The sequence below is a fragment of the Rhamphochromis longiceps genome, linkage group LG4 (genome assembly GCF_057381845.1).
Source record: "Rhamphochromis longiceps isolate RC_006_pf linkage group LG4, R_longiceps_female_GT1.1, whole genome shotgun sequence".
Classification (NCBI taxonomy): domain Eukaryota; kingdom Metazoa; phylum Chordata; class Actinopteri; order Cichliformes; family Cichlidae; genus Rhamphochromis; species Rhamphochromis longiceps.
In genome coordinates this window covers 24,280,496-24,300,592 of record NC_140560.1, presented here as the reverse complement: position 1 = coordinate 24,300,592, position 20,097 = coordinate 24,280,496, and the positions used below count along the sequence as shown (strand labels likewise).

Here is a 20,097-nt window from a genome sequence, read left to right as displayed (position 1 = left end):
TCGTGTGTGTGTCTGGCGTTAGAGCTTTGATCTTGTAAATAAATTTGTAAAGAAGCATTTGTGTACCTTTTTTTCCACTGTGTATATATTGTTCACTGCAGCAGCCTGCTAGGCGTGAGAAGCCATTTTTTGTTGATTCAGTTTTCTCCTGTTTTTCTTTTAGAATGTTAGGTAAGTGAACTGTCTTTTGGTTTGATTTCTTTTGTATAGGGAAGCATAGGAACCTTTAGGGAGTTTTGTATATTCTTTTGGCATTGCTCACTGCTGAAGCAAATAAACGGCACTTTAAAGGGTGATCCTGTTTTTTCTTTCTTGAGTAGTGTGTGAGTGGGGGCCAATTTCTTTTGCGTTCAATGCGCACCTAGACTTAGAACGATACAAGCCTTATTACACTGTTATCTACCATCTTTTTTGCTGGGAGCTGGAGTGGGAAAGAATGCAGAACCAACCCAGATCTAGATAATGTGAAATAAGATTTTACTGTGCAAATGTGCAGTGCTTCAAAGGTGACACTTAGACGCGCCATGATGTCTTGATTTATTTGAAAAACAGAAAAAAAAAATAGTAAAAAAAAAAAAAAAAAAGTAGTACATATTCACATCAAATGTCTACTGAGAACACACTAAAAACAATTTCACAAAGAAAACTGCCTTTTTTGGAATGAAGCAAATAAAATTTCAAGTAGTGGCATTTTCTTTGTTCTTTTTTCTCATTTATACATAAAAACACTATGTACATTAAAAAAAAACCAACAAAAAAACAACACAGGCTATAACCAGTCTGAAGTAACAGTTTAAAATGCATTTACAGTCAGTCACAATCCTTTCAACATCATGTACTGGTCCTCCTGAATGTGGGATGAAATTCAGTGAAAACCCCAGAAAGAAAAGACAAAAAACAAAAACTTGTTTAGTGTAAAAAAAACAACAACAAAAAAACAAAAAAAACAACTTCCATTTGCGTCAACGACAGAAACACTAATGCATTAAAAACCACTTTAGTACTGATTGTTCAAGCGTGGAAAGTTGTTACATTGATTGAACCACCCTCCCTTCTGTGATAATTAAAGTGCTAGACCTTATACAGATGGAGAAAGAAAGAAAAGTGAGTAAAGCACTTTTTCACATCATCTTAGAGTTCTGTGTTGCGCTGGGTGCTGTGTCAGGTCTGCGCAAAAATAAGTTACAACCACACAACACCAAACATTTGCACAATAGTTGTTCGGCTGGTGGTTCTTGGTCATTGGCAAAACTTCACAAATGTATAGTGTATGAAAAACCCAACATTTACCACCTGATGTGATTAGTGTGTTACAGGTCTTAACACTGATCAAAACATTAAAACAGAATAAAAATTTATACACAGCACAACTGGTGTATAGTTACAAGACTACAGAGGATGCAGTTCACCAAATGAGTCATTTCACAGCTCTGCTTCTCTGAAGGTAGATGCCCCTGAAACGAGTAAAACAGACACCACCACAGTACCTTTGGCAAAGAACAAAAGTGAACGTGAAGGCAAACAATCATTGACGATCCATTAAGTAGATGACAGTGGTCACCTATGTATGAAATTCACCAAAATACAAGCTTACTTCTTGTACAGACAGTGCATATCAGCAACCAAAACAATACACCCCCCCAAAAAACAAAACATATCCATGAGGTTTCACTTTTTACAACTATCCAGCGTGATCTGAGATAGGTCGTTGTAGGAGACTGTAAAAATAGCTGAAATGGCAACCATTGTACCAGGGTCCTGAGGAAAGGCAAGTTATTTTCCAGTGGTATCAGAGCTGAGTGTGAGTCTCTTTACTGGAGGTATTTAATTGCTGCAAGCCTGTAAACATGTAAATGAAATGTAACACAATAGAAGGCATGTTTCTATTCTATTCATATACAGACGTTCGTCTTTCCCTTACTTCTCCTTGAGCCAAGTCTCTAGATCTTGTGGTGATTGACAGACCAGTGCAGACTGACATGAGTCAGCCTGCAATATTGAAAAGTGCTGGAATTTAATTTTTTTTTTGTGTGTGTGTGTGTTTTCTTAAAGTGTGAAAAGTCTGAGGCCATCAAAATAACCATGGTCTATAGGCTCAGAAACCCTGCACTGGCAGAATACTCTTCTTCCTCCTCTTCTCTCTCCACCTCGCATCCACTGTGAGCCGCTGTGTTCTTCCTTTTTACTTGTTTGCTAGATGTGCCCCGAGGCCTCTGCATGGGAACTAAGAGGCGGAAGCCTGGCTGGGCATTGGAAGAAGCAGCACCCAGAGAAGTGGTAAAGGTCTTGAATGTGCAAGCCCTGAGAGACGATGAGTAGGAGGAGGAGGAGCATGTAGATGAGGGGCTTACACTCTGGACTGAGGAATATCCTGAACTGTGAAGGTCTTTAGAGAGGGAAACGGGCTCTTGGCCTTGGGAATCCTTGTTCACCTCCCTCCTTGCTTCACAGAAGCTGTCCTCATCGCTGGATAGAGCTCGGCAGTGCTCCCCCCTTTCGCCTGCATCAGTAAGCGGATCCAGCTTGATGGATATCATGGAACCTATTGGGGGAAAAAAAGAAAAGTGCTGCTTAGTCATCTCCATTTAAATTATGTCTTACTCAAGATGAACTCAGGCATTATTCTCCTGTTCATATAGTTTAGCTCATTTAAATGCATTAAAGAATTTGAGCCTGCTGGTAATCAGCACTGCATTAAGCGTGCCCTACCCCTCCCTCATACTCACAGTCATCCTCTCTCTCTCCCTCGCTTTCTTCCTCCCTGTCCCCCTCATAACCCGAGCAGGAAGTGTCCAGGCTCCAATCCAGGATGTCGCCCAGCAGCTTCTCCTCCTGATTTGATAGTTCTGCAGTGGGCGTGGCCACAAAGCTGCCTCGGTGCGCCTGCATGCTGTCATCGCGTCTCCTTCGGAAAAACAGTGGGACAAGCAGAGGGGTTGCTGTGAGTCACGGGAACTTCTCGCAGATGGCACAAAAACAAACACCTTCTGGTCAAGATGCTTCACGAGTCAGTTCGCCACAGCACACAGGTGACTCAGCCACGATAAGAGCTGCTAAATGAGCAAGGAAAGAGGCGGGGTGTGTCTCAATTCTCCGCATGTCCTAAATCCCATCACACCAGCACTCTACTAAGCTTGTATTGATTTTCTATATACATCCTGCACATGATGCAAAACTGGGTGCTACACATGCCACATCATGTTACATACTGGAGCTTTAATAGGAACTGTTCCCTGGTCTTTGTTGATGTAGTCAGTACACTTATCTAAAATCATTTGATTGCTCGCACAGGGTACATTGCGCAGCAAATGTTTTTACTGAGTGGCCAATTAATACCGATTTTCACAGTCATAGAAAGAGAAAATAAATGCCACATTACTCACAATTATGTGAGCTAATGATGTGTCTCTACACATTCAGACCCTGCTTACTTCTTGCTATCGCTTGATGGAGAGGCCAGGAAGGTATGGATGTCCGCTGGCTGACCAGTGGGACTGGGAGGCTCCATCTGAGGCACCACCTCAGGAATCTCCAGGATCTGGCAGAGCTCTTTAAAATCCATCACCTTGTTGAAACCATGAAGGGGAGGAAAAAATTTCATTCAGAAAAACCACGGCAAGATATGCCTTAACCATGCCTAACCCTTTTTTATAAAATTAAGACAATTAATAATAATAATACTAGCGCAGTACCTTATCTTTACTGATGTGGTGGTAGGCCTCGTCTTCAAACCGTTGCTTGACACCAGTGAGAGAGACGTGCCTGTAATCTTTGGGAACATCTTGACTGAAACTGAAGACAGACAGGGAGGGGGAAGCAGAGGGGAAAAAAAACAAGACCTGAGTATGATCCAGTTTACTTGCAGCAACACTTCAATCATCTCTTGGGGACAAATCTTGTTACTTGTCCATTTGCGAATTACAGTTTGTTGATACGATGCTCACCTATCAAAGAGACTCACCCCGAGGCACGTTTCTGTGACTCAGTTGCTGATTCACTGGTCACCCACACACACACACACACACACACACACACACACACACACACCCACACACCCACACACACACACACATCCAACCACACACACACATCCAACCACCTCCACACCAATAGTCCAAATGCTTCCCTCTGTCTATAAGACTCTGGCACTCTCTCCACTTTGGTTTTGCTTTAAAACCCTCACGGCCAATCACTTTCTTTGGCCAGAGTCATCAATCAATTCTTGTTATCTTCCAATCGAGGAAAGCACAGTGAGGCAACAGGGAAATACATTTTTGGCTCATCTTCTCCAATGTAGGTTCTGTAAAACTGCTGAGCTGTAAATAAACAGCTGAACAGGCATTTGCTTTATTAATTTGTGAGATCCAATAATAGGAGAGAAACTGGTGAGATTATTGGCCATGGGAGCACGTCAATAGCAATTTTACAGTCTGCTTGTAGTTTTGGAGTTCCATCGACCAATCACGTTTGAGCAGGGTTTAGGTGAATGCAGGTAAATCTCTTTTCTCCGAACATGGACGAACTGTAACAACGAAACCACCAATTATCATAAGTGACAGCTGGGAAACAAAAAAAAAAAAAAACAAACGCATTGATAAAGAATAACCCAAAGACAAAACAGGAAGTTTTTGTCATCTGCTTTCAGTCAGCCCATTAGCCCACTCCTTACTTTGCCAATGCTGATTCCACCCCCCCCCCCCGTTTTTCTTGACTTAGCGTTGCTTCTTGCTTTACCATAACAATTTCTTAAGTACATAAAGAGTTATAAGTCCCTCAGCCGAACAACCTGTAATTAACAACAAGCTACAAGCAAGACGCAGCCTCCAGGGCTGAAAAGTCAAGCCAATAAAGAAGTGCCAAAAACTGCAATCCTTCTAATTGCCACTTAAGTATGACTCCAAAAAACAAGTCATTTCCCACAGGCTGCTCTTGTTAAAATATCACATTTTAAAGTTTAAAAGCAGATTTACTGCCCGCTACAAACTGTTATGGCCTCTATGGATAGTTTCTTCCTTCATCACAACCCTACTGTGGGGAGATTTATTAAAGAAAAAAACAAAAGAAAGAAAAAAAAAAACAAACCCATCCTCCATGCTGGAGTTTGAGGCATAGCAGCAGCATTTGTTATACTAGGCTTCACCTCCACAAACTGCATCTATTAACTGGACTTCTGGACTGTGCTCCAAAAAGAGCATTTTAATAGAACTAACTGACTAAGAATATGGCTCACTATTTAAAAACAGGCCAAGCAAGAAATTTGTGCTTCAGTTTTTTGCGAGTAAGAGTATGATGCATTTAGAAATGCATTCATTCCTAAATGCAATGATGTGAAAACCTCAAAGCCATTTAAAAAAAAAAAAAAAAGAAAAAAAAAAAGGAAGAAAATAAAGAAGAAAGATCCCGTGTGCACAGAGATTTCTCCAGATTCTCAGGATGTTTTGATATTGGATGATTATATGGATTATGATGTACATGGTGAGATATTTTTGAAGTCTCCACAATGTTAAACTGATGAACCTCTGCTCATCTTTACTCATGAGAAACTGTCTCTCAAAGACTCCCCCTTCTCAAACCCAGTCATATTACTGTCCAGATGCCAATTAGCATATTTAATTGTAAAATGTTTCTTTTAAGTACTACTTTAATCTCCAAGCCGTTTGTTGCCCTACATCCAAACTTTTTTGCGCCATGTTGCTGCCAAATTCAAAATGAGCTAATATTTCCATTAAAATTACGCTCCCTCTTTTCTGTGATCTATTCTGAATAAAATATGGGTTTATTTGATTTGAAAATAATTGCATTCTGTTTATTTACATTTTAAGTGCACAATTTTTGGAATTTTAGCAATTTCTGCATACTAAAACCATGATTATGCTGTCTATGCAGACAGGTGGCGCATAGACAGTATATAACATGAACATAGCTATTGTGATGTTACTCGTTGATTTCCGAAGTCCCGTTTTGAAGCCCAAAGGTGAGTATAAACTGTCTGTGAAGCATAAACTGTGCATCTATTGGCTGATGACTTGTTGTTGAAACCTCATTAGCCAATGAGTGTACAGTTTCACGCCATAAATAATCCTCGATTATGAAAGATGGTATGACCAAGATTTACAAAAAAAAAACTTCCTTTTTTTTTAAATTTAATATTATCCCAAAATGTATGACTGAGTCCATCAGACTTGTTTACAGAGGTCAAATCAGAAAGCTGTTTTTCTAGACTTTATTGGATCGAAAGTCTTTCTGCAACTTCAGCTATCACCATCTGGTGGCCTTCAAGCAGAATGCAAGTTTAAGGCATTTCTACATTGGTTTCATTTTTCTGACGTGGAAGCTACGTCCATGTTTTTTTATTGTTTATTGAGCTGGAGACACGATGGCTAAGTAATCATTCCTGTTGTACTACTTTGTCCACCTACTCTGGTACACATGGGGTTAAGTGCATTGTACTGCTAAGTCTCTGTAATGCAAAGACCGAGCTGACTCAGACGTGCAAAGTATAATCAAGGCTTTAAGCAGATTGCTCCTGTGTCGGTGGGGTGAACCAGTAAAGTTTATGCAGTTACATCTGTAGTTCCAATTACATGGATACTAGATAATGCTAAGACTTAATCTGGTTTTATAATTTCAATGTGCACGAGTTCTCTTGGGTTCCTGGAATGTGGAGGGTCCAAGGCTTCAAAGAAGTATAACAGGAATGATAACTCTCATGTTGGGTCTCCAGTTGTCCGTGTCCGTAACCAAGTATAACCCAGGGTTTAGTAGGATCTGCGCTAAGTAACGACTAATCAAATACAGTAGGGTAAAGCAAACAGCACAAAATAGATATGCCCATTTTATATTTCTTATTACACTTGCAGCTTATGATCTGAAGCATTTAAGATGTGCAAGTCACGGCTGCTCTGATGTCATTTGATGTCACACTCTGTGAATCTAACATGGCGTGATGTGAGGGAGTTTAGTTTTGCGTACACACACACACACACACACACACACGCACGCACACACGCAGAAACGTACCATTTGACATAGAGCAGCACTGAAAGGGGAATAATGTCTTGCTTGGAAAAGCCTGTGTAATCTGCCAACAAGGTGGGCCAAAGAGGAGCTGCAGAGAGGAAGAACACAGACATAATTTAAGATGAAGGTAAACTTAACACGAAACTAAACCTGTACATTCTGCTTGTTTGAAAAGACTCTTGAGTTACAGCCTGTTGTTAAAAGGCTGGAACGTTGTACGAGTGTGTATGAGCGAGTGTGTTTACCATAGTGATGTAATGCCCGTGTGAGCAGCAGTGCGGCACAGGCCAGTTTAGCAGGTGGCGGTGTGGCTAGAGCAGAGTAAAGCAGGGACAGCTCGCAGATGTAGCTAAATAGGTGAGTGGTTCGCCTCTCCAGAGGGAGCAGAGAGAACAGGACCTCGCCGTAGTCCAGCAGTGTGGGGCTCTGCAAGAAAGCATAAGCATTAGTCTTTGCATTAAAGAAGGTCGGGAAATACTTCACTGGCACCAAATACTAAACAATACACTAAACAAACGATGCTTGTTGTATTCACCCTGATGTTTCCCTCCAGCACAGAGATGACCTCTCCCATCATTCGAACCAGGTCCTCATATTTGTAGGTGTTGTCTGTCAACCAAACTGCTTCACGTATGGTCAGGATTTCTTTGCTGATGTATCTGAAAAGGAAAAAAAAAGTTACAAAACATTTGCCTTTTAGATAAATAAATAATTCAGAAACGAACAAAAACCATGGTATGTGTGCATCCTTACCTTGTGCAGATGACCATGCAGGCGATTCCTAATAACTGAAGACGAGCTTTGGGGACAGACCGCAAAGTCAAATAACGGTCCACGCAGCCTACAGTCACATGCAGCGTCTGGCTGGTGAAGTCCTTCATTGTGGTCACCTCCACAAGCCAGTCCACCAGGATGTACCTGGAGACAAGCAGACAAAAAATTTAAAATCAGGTGCATCAGGGCAGTGTGCCAAGTTTTAACCATGTAATAATAATCAATATCGTAAACCTTTTAAGAATATAAACTGGGTGGCTTTGGAAAGCAGAAAGTGGCGTTTCTAAAACTTGGTAACAACAATTCAAGTTAACTCAGGGCATCAGACTCGGTCACATCTACCTCAAGTCGATGTGGTAACTTTTATTGCCGGGGTGTGTCATCCCTTTACTAATGTCATTAAAGAAGGGGAGGATAATCAGCACGCAGTGAGTCATCACAGGGACTAGAGATATTCATCAAGAGACAGTAAAATCATGACGTTGCTTCTGTTCGATCTACCTCATGCTGTCCTTGATTCCTTGTTTCAAGATTTCCTGAGATGAGGGCCGTGATGCTGGATTACAGGAGCTGAAGAGCTGGGCGACTAAATCCGAGCAGGCCTTCGACTCCAAACCCAGCGGATTGCCACTGCTGCACACTTTGGCCAAGGACAACTAGGGGAAGAAGACAAAGCACTAAAATAATTACACAAGAAGGCTTGACATCTTGCTGCTATGTAACGCTAGAAAGGCAACAACAAAGTTTAGTACTGTATTAGTTTCCTGATATAATTACAGACCTTGGGATTTAGCTGAGTCATACTTTTGTGATTCAGTGGGGCGAAAAAAAAAGAAAAAAAAGAAAGAGAGAACGTCAACATCTGTCAAGCCCTCTTGACTTTAGTTGATAGCATTTCAATAAGCAACTCCAACTCTGGAGAAATGTAGGCCCGGGTAATAAAAAACTAGAAATGAGAGCTGAAAGGCTTTCAAAAGAAAAGCCATTTGCTGCTTTTTTGTATCACCGCAGGGGAGTACAAAGAGAGAACAAAGCTACAGATTGACAGAGAAAACCGATCACAAGAAACCAACTGAAAGTTGGTGAATTGTCCTCAATCACGCACCTGTGCCTCCCAACATCCTTTCCCAGCATAGTCCCTGAGGGTTCGCACACACTGCAGGTACCTTCCTGGATCTGCGATCTGAAACACATACACCAAAAAAACCGAAAACAAAACCGTAAGCTCATGATTGGAGTCAACGTGAGAATCTTTCTAGAATCTGTAAAGCATTTACTATGTTAGCTGGTTATGTTTGACTGACTGTGTAAATAAGAAATAAATCCCAAACAAACAGCTGTCTTCACCAAAGGCGCATGCTTCTGAGAGTAAATCTCGAAACACGGTAATGAGAGAACCTGACTCACAGCTGCCTTACGGCTGTGCTGCCACATCAGGTATGAGCTCTGTAGACAGCCAGCCTGTGACGACTCCTCCAGCATGGATATGGCTTCTGAACGCTTCTCATCATCCTGGACAAATGAAACACAGTTCCTTAAGGTTAATGATAGCAGTAAAGGTAAACTGTCTGCCGTATGCTGTCTCTGCAACATATGAAGGCTCGTGACATAGTTCTGCTTTGTCACATTGGTAAATAACAAAGCATACTGAAGCTGTGAGTAAGAAGAAACAACAAGGCCTGTAAGACAACAGAAGCTGCATGACAGGGACTTATTCCATCTGTGGTGCTAATGACCAACTGGTCCAACAGCCCCTGTGACATCAGCTCAGTTTTAGGTTTTGGTGAAGGGGTGGGGGTAATAGAAACTGGTCTAACCACACCTGGATTGAGATACAGCCCCCCACAGTCTCACTCACCTCAAACAGCTGCAAAACTTTGGCCAAACAATGCAACAGGGGACCCCTCCTCTCCTGCAGAGAAATCACAAAAGCAGATTGGTAAACAGTTTTGCACATGCAGTGTATGGCACTGTAAATCATAGTCAACTAAGAAGAACAGAAGCCAAGCTTTAGGGACAGGGTGTTCAGGCAGCCTTCCAAATATTACATTTTTATGTAATATTTTGTCTGAATTAATGATTTAAGAGAAACCCCAACTTAATACTTTAAGACCAAATCAGACATCAATGGAGATTAAATTTGCACCCCAGCTGGTCAAACAGGAACTCTGAGCCTACCATGTTGTTAGCGCACTCAGCCTTGAGGTGATCAAACACCACGGCCTTGCAGCAGCTGCCGGTGGGCGACCACGGTGGACGGATGAACACCCAGATGAAGGGATCTGCTGTGTGGGAGCGCAGGCTCTCTGCGAGGCTAAAGAAGTGGGAAGCCTTTCGACCACACACATCTGCTCGGCCCTCGTCACTTAACAATGCTGAAGGCGAGAGAGGATGCACATTTTTAATCAATTAGTTCAATTATTTAAAGGGTTTTCTGTTATCTGTGTTTATATATGACTCCCCATTTAATCTCTGACATGAACCAACCAACAACTTACGTCCTTCATTGTATAAATATGCAATTCCAAGCTTCACAGCAGCTTCAAAATTCCCTTTGTCAGCAGCTCTAAAGGAAGACAAAATTTAAAGTAAAGACTCAAATTGACAAACAACATATATATAAGTACACTTTTGACAGTAGGTGATGTACCTTTCAAAAAGCCATAATGTGTTTGGGGATGGCCACGTGTCTCTGAAACTGACCCTGGCCCAAACACTAGAGTGGTTGTCAACAATGTCCCGCAGCTGAGAGTGAACCTGAAACAGGCATTTAAACAAATAAATAAAAATAATTAGAACCCCAGCAGAGGAGAAATCTCAGGTAATAAAGAGTTTAGCTGTGTCAGAGTGTGCACTTTTACTCACAGCTCGGATAGACAGGAGATCCTCTGCAGAGAGATACTGGAGCACACAGAGAAGAACCTCCTCAGGAAGAGACAGCAAGGTGATCCCAGAAGATCGCTTACGTACCCGCTTCCGTGCTGGAACCGAGTAGCATTTTGAACAACGGCAGTGGACAACTGAAAGAAAAAAAGCAAAGAGGAACTGCATATATTACACATCAAATGTTTTGAATACTTGAGCATCTTTCCCATATTCACCCTGCAAGCAACAGCACTGGGAGGAATGCTTTAAGTGTACACAATCAAAATCACAAATCACTTAAAATTCCACACCTAAGTGCAAGATTGGCTAACTAATTCTCACATTAATGACAAACTAATATTTGCCTTTCATTGAAAGCAGGTCAAGTTGATTTAGACATACAGTGATGCACTCCAAGATGAAGGTTGCATGGCTCCACATTCAAAACTACTAACGTAAGGCATCTACGGGTGGTCTACTCAAACTCTCTGTGAGTGAGTGGGAAAATGTTTAAATTAATGGAAAGATCATCACCTTAAAAGTATTAAAACACATAAAAAGCTAATGTTTTTTTTCTGCAGATGTTAAAAATCTAACGGCGGTGAACTGAGCAGCTGAAGGAGGAAAGTCAAAGTCGATGAGCGCCCAAATTTCCCTCCTGTAAGTTCCACGGCAGTAGTAACGATGAGTTTCAATTAGGTTTCAAATTCGAACTAGTCTAACGCTAAGTATTTATTTTTCAATGACCACAAAATGCTCACAAAGTTAAAAGAAGAGACGTTTTACCTGCATAGATATATTGCCAATATGATTTACCATTACTTCCCGGAGGCTATACCAGTTAACGTTTGTGGTGAGCAGCAGCTAATCACCAATGCTAACTGTGTCAAACTTTAGTGCTCTGAAGTAAGACCGCAAACACTTGTTGCATATTATAGTAATTTCCATATATCGGTGTTATCAAGAACAAGTTGAAAAAAGTACTTACCGCCTGCTTTCATTGCAAGTACAGGGATCACTCCTCAAACAGCGATGTCTTACTGTAGATGCAACTCTTGAGTAGCGATTTATATACGAGACGATGTTGGCTAATGTTACTCACATTCAAATGCTCACACTAATTACTAGAAAACGAAATAGGCAGTGTTACAGTGTTGTTTCCTGTGTCTGTTTTGCTGTGATAGTTGACTAATGTCTCCGTAAGTTGTTAGCTATTGCCTGAATTCAAATCCAAGCACGCGTCCTCACTTATTGGACCCGCCCCAAAAGATGCTCTCTAGGACCGCCCGCGCTCACCGTTTAAACTATACGTTCAATCTGATTGGTCCTCACTGATGATGCCTTTATTTAACATTTTAGCCATTTGATTGGTCAGCGCGAAAAACGCTCGCGACGATTGGTCAGACGGTATAAAACTGTAACATATTAAACGCTCATTGGAGAACGTAACGACATTTCGAAGTACGCGCTCGTTAGTGAAGGTATATAATTGGCTGACCCGATTTAGAAGCATGCCCACCGAACAACCTTTAAACAGTGGACTGTGGGAAATGTAGTTGGATAGAGAATATTTTTTAAAGGTACGGTGTTTAAAGGGACAGGTGCGTAGCGTCAGCTTTGAAGGATGTCAAAAGACATCCCCCAAACATATTGTTAGCCATGGGACTTCATTGTAACTTTTTAATCATCTTCTGTTGTATATATATATATATATATATATATATATATATATATATGTATATATATATATATATATATATATATATATATATATATATATATGTGTGTGTGTGTGTGTGTGTGTGTGTGTGTGTGTGTGTGTACATTAAGCTAGATGTTTCTTTACGTCCTGATATGTAAAATATTTGAAATGACAGAAGATGCCAAGTCAAATCAAAGTTTATTTTTATAGGACATTTAGAACAACCTCAGTTGACCAAAATGTATGGGTCCATATAGGTGTATAGGTTATGCGAAATATTATATAATTAACATTAAACCAGCTCACTAATAAATACACTAATATACACAATAAACTCAATAAAACATCATGAGATAAATCTCAATAGACATAAATAAGACCAACTGTAATAAAAAAAAATGCAATACCCTGCTCAGCAAGAATAAGCAGGCTTTAATGTGTGTTTTAAAATGACTGAGAGTTTGTAATATGATATGTAATATGATTATATTTGTTTGCTAAAACAGAGATGTAACTAAAAGAAATTAGCGACTGGTTCAGCTTCTGAAGCAGCTGCCTTTAATTAGATGACACCCTGATTGTAATTATGATTATTATGTCCCCACTGTTATTTGCTATACTGTCTCAGTTCAATAGTATCTCTTCATTGCTTGTCTTTCTGAAAAGGGTCTTAAGGGAGCAGCGTAACCTCCCAAGAGTAATCATGTGTTCCTTTCAGGCTCTCTATTGATCCACACATCACCTGCTCATCCAATCTAATCATCACTAACAATAGCCAGTGCTCAACATTGCCTCTTACACTCAGTAGGTTCCTTTAAAAAAAAAAAAAAGAGGAAAATGCCTAAATAAGTTTACATGAAACTTTTATGTAATTCACAAAAGCATTAAGACAACACATCTAGGCATTCTTCTTCTATAATCATGAGCTTACAAGTGTTTAAATTGCTCATTTGCTCATTCTTAGGCTATTTAAAACTGGAGGTGCAGGATGATCAAATTATCTTGTAGCGGAGTGACCTCAGAGAGGGCAGGGGCTGTAACATCCACAACTAGATGCAGCAGTTTCCATAGAAACTCAGAGTAATCTTAACCGTTTTCTCAGTAAAACACAAAGTAACCAGGGAGAGGAGATCCAGTGGTGCTTTGAACCTTAACAAAAATAATTAAAGCTAAAGCTCAGTGTGCTCAGAAAACTGCAAGATCTGTCATTTTTATTGGTAGTAAAAAAGTTTATTTATATATGGGAAGTAAATGGGAGATGACTTCACATTTCAGTGACTTAATTTGCAAGCTTTATTGATGAGAAAAAGATTGCTACTATCTGTTTGTAATTTCCAGTGTTGATGATGCCCATACAGAAATACCTAAAACTAAGAACCAGCATTTAGTTTGTGTCACTGTTGGATTATTAAAGTATTCTCAAGTCTTTGAGTGATTAAGCCCAATGTCTTCTCGTCACATTTGTTTCTGTTGCAATAGCTACACACAGACTGCAGCTTAATGTCATTTTGCTTGTGATTTAATCTGACCGTCTGGCCAGGCATGTGTAATTTCATCTACAACTGTCTCCAAAACAGCTCCCATAATATCTGGAGATGAACTGAAATGTAACTCCCTCCTGCTACAAAGGTATTATGTGGAACCAGCCTTAGTCGCTGGCTAATTAAATACACCCAGATTTGTCTTTTGAACAGATGGTGTTGATCCGAAATTTGAATAAAGTATAAATAAAGTCATGGGACACGAGATGTCTCTTTAATGTGTCAAATTGTGCTGTTTGCTTCTTTTTTCTGTTTTGTATGTATTAAACTGAGTTTTATATAATTCAAAGTCTGATAAGGAGCCAAATAGTGCTGAATGTTTTGGTTTGAGGCCAAGTTCTGGATAAAAAGAGGCGGACGACTTGTTTCCGTCTGGTTTCCTGTAATCCGTGCTGACCCTAGCAATCCAGCTGACCACTTCCACCTCGTCTGTACTTTGCCCCTCAATGGCCTACCCACCCTTTTATCAAGACCTAAGCACTGTTCCCTCCACACCCACGCTTTACCAGCTGTAATTTAATTTGATGAAATATGTTTATACCCAGAAATATAAAATTAATTCCTGCAGAACTGTGACTTAATAACAAGTGAGAGTACTTGGCCTACTTTATTCTACTGCCAGTAGGTGGTGTCATTTATTCTGATTGATGTTGGCCAGTCTGTTTTCTTAACAACCAGATTCCTCATCCCCGGGTATCTGAACAAGTCATCCTAGCTGGCAGGGCAACACATGACAGCGCGTCTAAATACAGCATCGAAATTTCAAGCGAAGGCTGTCAACTGAAGACAGGTTTTGCGTTTTGTGAAAAAACAGAGCGACGGTTGTAATTATTGCTCACACTGTTCGAAATAGAGCCAAAACAATGTTGTTCTCCTTTGTATCCACTGTCCACTCTCCACTTGTCTTCTGTATTTTTAGCCCTGTCAGAGATTCTTCCAGATTGACCAGGACAGAGTTGAATGGTGTGACGGTTCACACTATTCTAAATTATTTTCCAAAGCAAACAAGTACAAAGACATACAATGAATGCATAAAGGTTCTTTCTTTTTACCTTTAGGCTATCACAAACAAAGGTGCTTATGTGACATTTGTTTAATACAGTGCTTACATGAACAATTCAAATTTACATATGAGTAGAAATATACAGTACAAATAGAAAAATAATTGTATATACAGCACCAAATATTAGTGGGCACACAAACCAACGTATTTTGTGTCACTCGCTGGAGTGACAAAAAGCATAGGCTGACAGCATGGCTGTCTTCTGGGAGAGGGACATTTTTCCCCGCAGCAGAGAGAGGTAGGTTTTCCCTTTAATCTTTCAGAAGGCAGAAGGGAAATCACTTCACATCTCCAAGAAACAAGAAACAATTTCTGGTCACCTTCCATCATTTTTTTGTTTTTGTTTGTTTGTTTAGTGTCAATATACTGGCACGATATAGCTTTAAAATGAACAACAATGCGGCCAAAGTGTACTACATATATAATGTGGACTATACAGAGGCGAGAGTATAAGCGTATACACGTTACCTATCTTGTTTTTGGCATCCTTTGTTTCCCACAGTAAACTGACGAATAACCATCTTTTTTTCCTCTCTGTGCCACCAAACATCCTTCTCTTCCACATCTGTGACAGGTCCACCACATCTGTCCACAACTCATGCCCATCATTGTTAGAGCAAACCCTAATCCGGGTGAACGGATCTGATAGCAAAGCGAGACAGCCCGTGTAATGTAAATCTTAACTTGTCTTGATCAGAGGATACTAAAACAATGGCCCACCTATAAATACTTTTATGAGCTTTGTGCATTTGACATTTACCTTAAAAAAAATTATAAATGCTTGCAGTATGCCGGTGTTTGCAAACACACTGATCTAAGGTTCAGAGAAGACTTATTCCTCTCCTATTCAATTTAAATTCTCGCCATGGATTCCAGTAATGCATCATGTTCCTCGACAATATTACTGCTTTGTTCAGGATGGCTGATCCTAATCTAACTGCTGGGGCAACTACTCACTGCCACATGTAGTGAAAGGAATGACTTCCCAGGTTCCTTGTTTTTCTCCATTACCTCCTAACTATATTTCTCTTCCTTCATTAGCATGCAAGACAACATCTAAATGCACACTGAGCCGCAAAACATGTCAAAAGAAAAGGGGCCGACTCTTTGCAAGTGTACTGAGGTTGGGCAGGATGACAGATGCAGCCTTGAATTTGGCAAGTTGGCCTTCAAAAGGTCCTCGGTGGGATTGGCATTCGATGTTAACTGTTACCCCTGGGTATACAGACACATTTTCCTTAGCAAGCTTGACTAAACCAGTGGAGACAATCAATGCAACAGTGATCTATAGTAGCTCTCAAAGGTAAAGAAGTGTCACTAAAGTCCTTCGCGTGGAGACAAATTGTCTTCTCTGAAATTGCTATACATTGTATACATTGCACTTACTCCCTGCGGGAGTTACGTTTTGAACCTCATGTTACATTCAGTCACACAAAAGAGAATGATTAAGACAGAGTAAAATGCCATTGTTTATCTCATCCTGTGAGAAAGCACCTATTCACAGATGTGGCGCTGAGCGCAGCTACATTCACTCACTCTTCCTAAAAGAAAATGTGAAGGAAAAGGAAACCCCAGAGCCACTTAGAGCCTACCTATTACTCAATTTTCACTAGAGAACAGCCTTGTATCCTATTTTCACACAGGATTTTGCGACTCACTTTTAATCAACATTTTTTCCACAGCTGGGGGAAAAAATTAAAACAACCAATTCCTTTGGCACAGATAGATAAAGACTGCATGAATGTCTGCGGACTGTGAGGTTGTCGTGTAAGTGTGTGTCTTAATTTGAGCATAATAAGTCTGTCCACACATCTCCTGGGCTATACAACAATGGAAAATGAGTGTGATTAAGTCAGAAGCTGGCAGTGTACAATGAGAAACAGATTTGAAGAGTCCTGTTGGGTAAAGAGAGAAAGCAAAGGGGGGTAACTCTTGGAGTGGGGGAATGTGGCAGAGCTTTTTTCCATGAGTGGTTGCTCAAGGCACCAAACGGGAGGGGCCCTAGGGGAGCAGGATCAGTCAAAGTGTCCCTGCCGTGGCATGTCCCCTATGGCAGTGTCCTTCAATAATCCTGGACTCCTTTGTATGGAGTTGAGGTGTCCCACAAAGACATAGGGATGAGTGTAAATGCTCACTTATTGAAAAGAAAGGCAATCAAGTCAGTCATAATTAGGTCCCCAGTCCTTTGTAATGCGAAGCTGAAGCTACAAAAGGCCTTTCAGGGTATGTCGCTTTACTTAAAATGCTTTCTTGTTTGCCATGGACATGGCCATATGTGCAAATCTCTTTTTCCTTCATTGTGAGGACCAAATTCCAAAAGTCTCTCAGTTGACCTGGATCTTAATTTGAGCACACACAAACACTTTGCACTCCTCCAGCAGGTCCTCTACCCTCTCCAACTGATCGTCCACACAGATGCCAGTAAGATCCAGCAGGACTCAAGTTCCAATCTCTCATTGCGCAAAAAAAAGCCCCCAACACATTGCTGTAGTGTCACAGGACGAGTGAATGACGTTGGCCGCTGACGTGGGTGCGTTGCTTTTTCGGCCGGGTATCAGGTTGCCGTCTTTGGCCCGTTTGTGGCCTCTTGGAGAGTCACCTGTCCTGATACAAGGAATGCTGTGACTGACGTGCCTAGTGACGCCAGCACTGACTCCAGCAGCAGCTCTGCATAGCGTGTTAGGTGTCTGTGTGAGCTCCCGCTGTAACTGCTCGTGCGTAAGTCATCAAAGGCCTGTTAGTGTGTGTAAATATGCATGCAGTGTCCAATGCATATTTTGCACATCTCCTCGGAGGTTGTTTTGACACCGGACACCTGCTGTCTGATGATAAAAGAGCGTGTGAGGCACTGGTGATCTCTCATTGCCAATCCAAAAAAATCTGATGCAGACCTCACAGACTAAACAGATCTTCGGCGTTTATCTGTCCTTTTGACCCAAGCTATCTCCAACATGATTTGAATTCAACTTTGTAACTTCAGAGAATGGAGGGACGTTGCATTGGGAGGTGAAGTGAAGAATTTCTGGCCAAACCTTGAGCTCCCAGCTCTAGGCATGTTCCTCTATCATACCCCTGTGTTCACTCACAGGGGACACTGCTCAGACGTGAATGAGCCCCCCTCTTTCTTTTTCCTTCTCTTCTTCTTGTGGACAGTCCAACAAGCAGTTGCCATCATTAACAGCAAAATACCCATGACGAGTAGCACAACTGACACCACTTTAGTCTGAGGCAGGTCATTATAAGTGTAGGTCACTCCTGTTCCTGCTACACCGATAACTAAAGAGATGATTCCAAATGGAAAGATGCAGCGGTACCAGGACTTCTCCATTCCTCCAGTAGCCTGAGATAGACGCTCCAGAGAGGAGAGCACCTCGGGCACTTTGGCCCCACCAGTCTCTAGCGATTGACCCTCCTGCCCCAAGTTGGTCTGCGGCTGTGGTTGGCAAGCCAAATGGCCTGTTGTACAGCCCATCCTGACTGTGTGGGCTGGCGTATCCTGACAGGATCAGCAGCGTTGGCTTCTGGGATCCTACTTGTAGGTAGCTCTGGCCTGGAGAGACAGAACGAGACAAACGGAGGCGGAAAAAAGGAGAGGAAGGAGAAGGAGGTCTGTATGAGACCAAAGAAACGACTTGAGCAGGTATGGCTTGAACATGTCCGATGAAATCTTCTAAAATCAGCTGAAATCCACTCACACTTTCCTCTTCTCTGCCTCCCTCTCTTGCTGTTTCTCTGTACACTGTCTGCCGGCTCTCTAGTAGCACATTGTACACTCTGCAGAACGTAGTGAGGGGGGCATATATATATAAAGGCTTAAGGAAAGAGGAGGGGCTAGGGAGGAAAAACTGGGAAGTCCAAGTGCTACGATTCGTTAGCTCATTGGTGACATCAAACACTGAAGTAGGGAGAACAGGGGTTGACGAAACACAGGAAGGGGGAGGGGAGGAGAGTTAACTGCTCTCTCTATTCTTCATGCTCCCATCACTGCCTCTCAAATGCAGCATCTTTGTTTTCCTGCAGTATAAAACGTTCCCCATGGGAACGCAGAAGCCTAGTGTTGACTTGAAATTAGACGCGAATGGGAAATCCTTATTTATCTCTATGTTTACTGAAAAAAGAAAAGGGACATTCCCCATATAGATCGCTACAGATGTGTCATCTCTTCATGGGAATCACACAGTCACAGTGATTCCATCCCCATCACGTCAACATGAGTCAGTCATCAATTTATATATATATATATATATATATATATATATATATATATATATATATATATATATATATAAGGGCTCAGAGAAGAGCTTGAGAGGATGTGGAGGGTGAAGGTAACAGTGGTCCCCGTGGTAATCGGAGCACTAGGTGCGGTGACTCCCAAGCTAGGCGAGTGGCTCCAGCAGATCCCGGGAACAACATCGGAGATCTCTGTCCAGAAGAGCGCAGTCCTGGGAACAGCTAAGATACTGCGCAGGACCCTCAAGCTCCCAGGCCTCTGGTAGAGGACCCGAGCTTGAAGGATAAACCGCCCGCAGGGGCGTGCTGGGTGTTTTTATATATATATATATATATATATATATATATATATATATATATATATATATATATATATATATATATATATATATATATATATATATATATATATATATATAGGGCCTCTATTAATGTAAATACAATGATGAAAATATTGACTCGTGGCAGAAATACTCATAAAAAAATACAGGCAGCCTCCACCTTCCCTCCCACACACACATGCACACACACGGCTGGAGCCAGTTCTTTCTGAATGGAAAGCAGCCTAAGTAGTAGTTAATCCCCTTGTATGCTCGCTCTTCCACAAAAAAAAAGAATTAAATAAAATCAATCTAGACACCTTTCATGTCCAACGTTTGCTAATCTTCCTCCTCCACATTTATAAAGCTACGTTTGTGAAGGACACACAAATCTGATTGTCTGTTTTATCTTCAGGCATTACTGGGTTTTCTACGACAGCATGTTAGCCTTTTAATGCTTCCAAGATTTATTTTTTTTATCAGCTCAACTTATTCTTGATAATATGATAATCAGAGATTTTACCAGAATAGAAAATACGTCATGCTCCCTTATAAATGCCAAACAGGCTTCCTTCTGTA

The 20,097-nt window shown here is 41.2% G+C and overlaps 2 protein-coding genes across 2 annotated transcripts; both read right to left on the bottom strand.

Moving 5' to 3' along the window:
* Positions 1 to 916: 916 nt before the first annotated feature.
* Positions 917 to 11,915, bottom strand: ccnf (cyclin F). Its single transcript, XM_085404004.1, has 17 exons — positions 11,648 to 11,915; positions 10,660 to 10,814; positions 10,445 to 10,551; positions 10,293 to 10,360; positions 9,973 to 10,169; positions 9,653 to 9,706; positions 9,202 to 9,306; positions 8,900 to 8,977; positions 8,296 to 8,450; positions 7,774 to 7,938; positions 7,556 to 7,679; positions 7,266 to 7,446; positions 7,021 to 7,108; positions 3,693 to 3,792; positions 3,432 to 3,565; positions 2,727 to 2,905; positions 917 to 2,542 (listed from the first exon to the last, which is right to left on the bottom strand). The coding sequence occupies exons 1-17, from the start codon at positions 11,658 to 11,660 to the stop codon at positions 2,088 to 2,090; spliced, it is 2,358 nt and encodes a 785-aa protein (XP_085260130.1). The 5' UTR covers positions 11,661 to 11,915; the 3' UTR covers positions 917 to 2,087.
* A 3,062-nt stretch (positions 11,916 to 14,977) lies between these two features.
* LOC146671655 (uncharacterized) lies at positions 14,978 to 18,725 on the bottom strand. Its single transcript, XM_085404003.1, has 2 exons — positions 18,661 to 18,725; positions 14,978 to 18,515 (listed from the first exon to the last, which is right to left on the bottom strand). The coding sequence occupies exon 2, from the start codon at positions 18,435 to 18,437 to the stop codon at positions 18,048 to 18,050; it is 390 nt and encodes a 129-aa protein (XP_085260129.1). The 5' UTR covers positions 18,438 to 18,515; positions 18,661 to 18,725; the 3' UTR covers positions 14,978 to 18,047.
* Between the last annotated feature and the right edge of the window lie 1,372 nt (positions 18,726 to 20,097).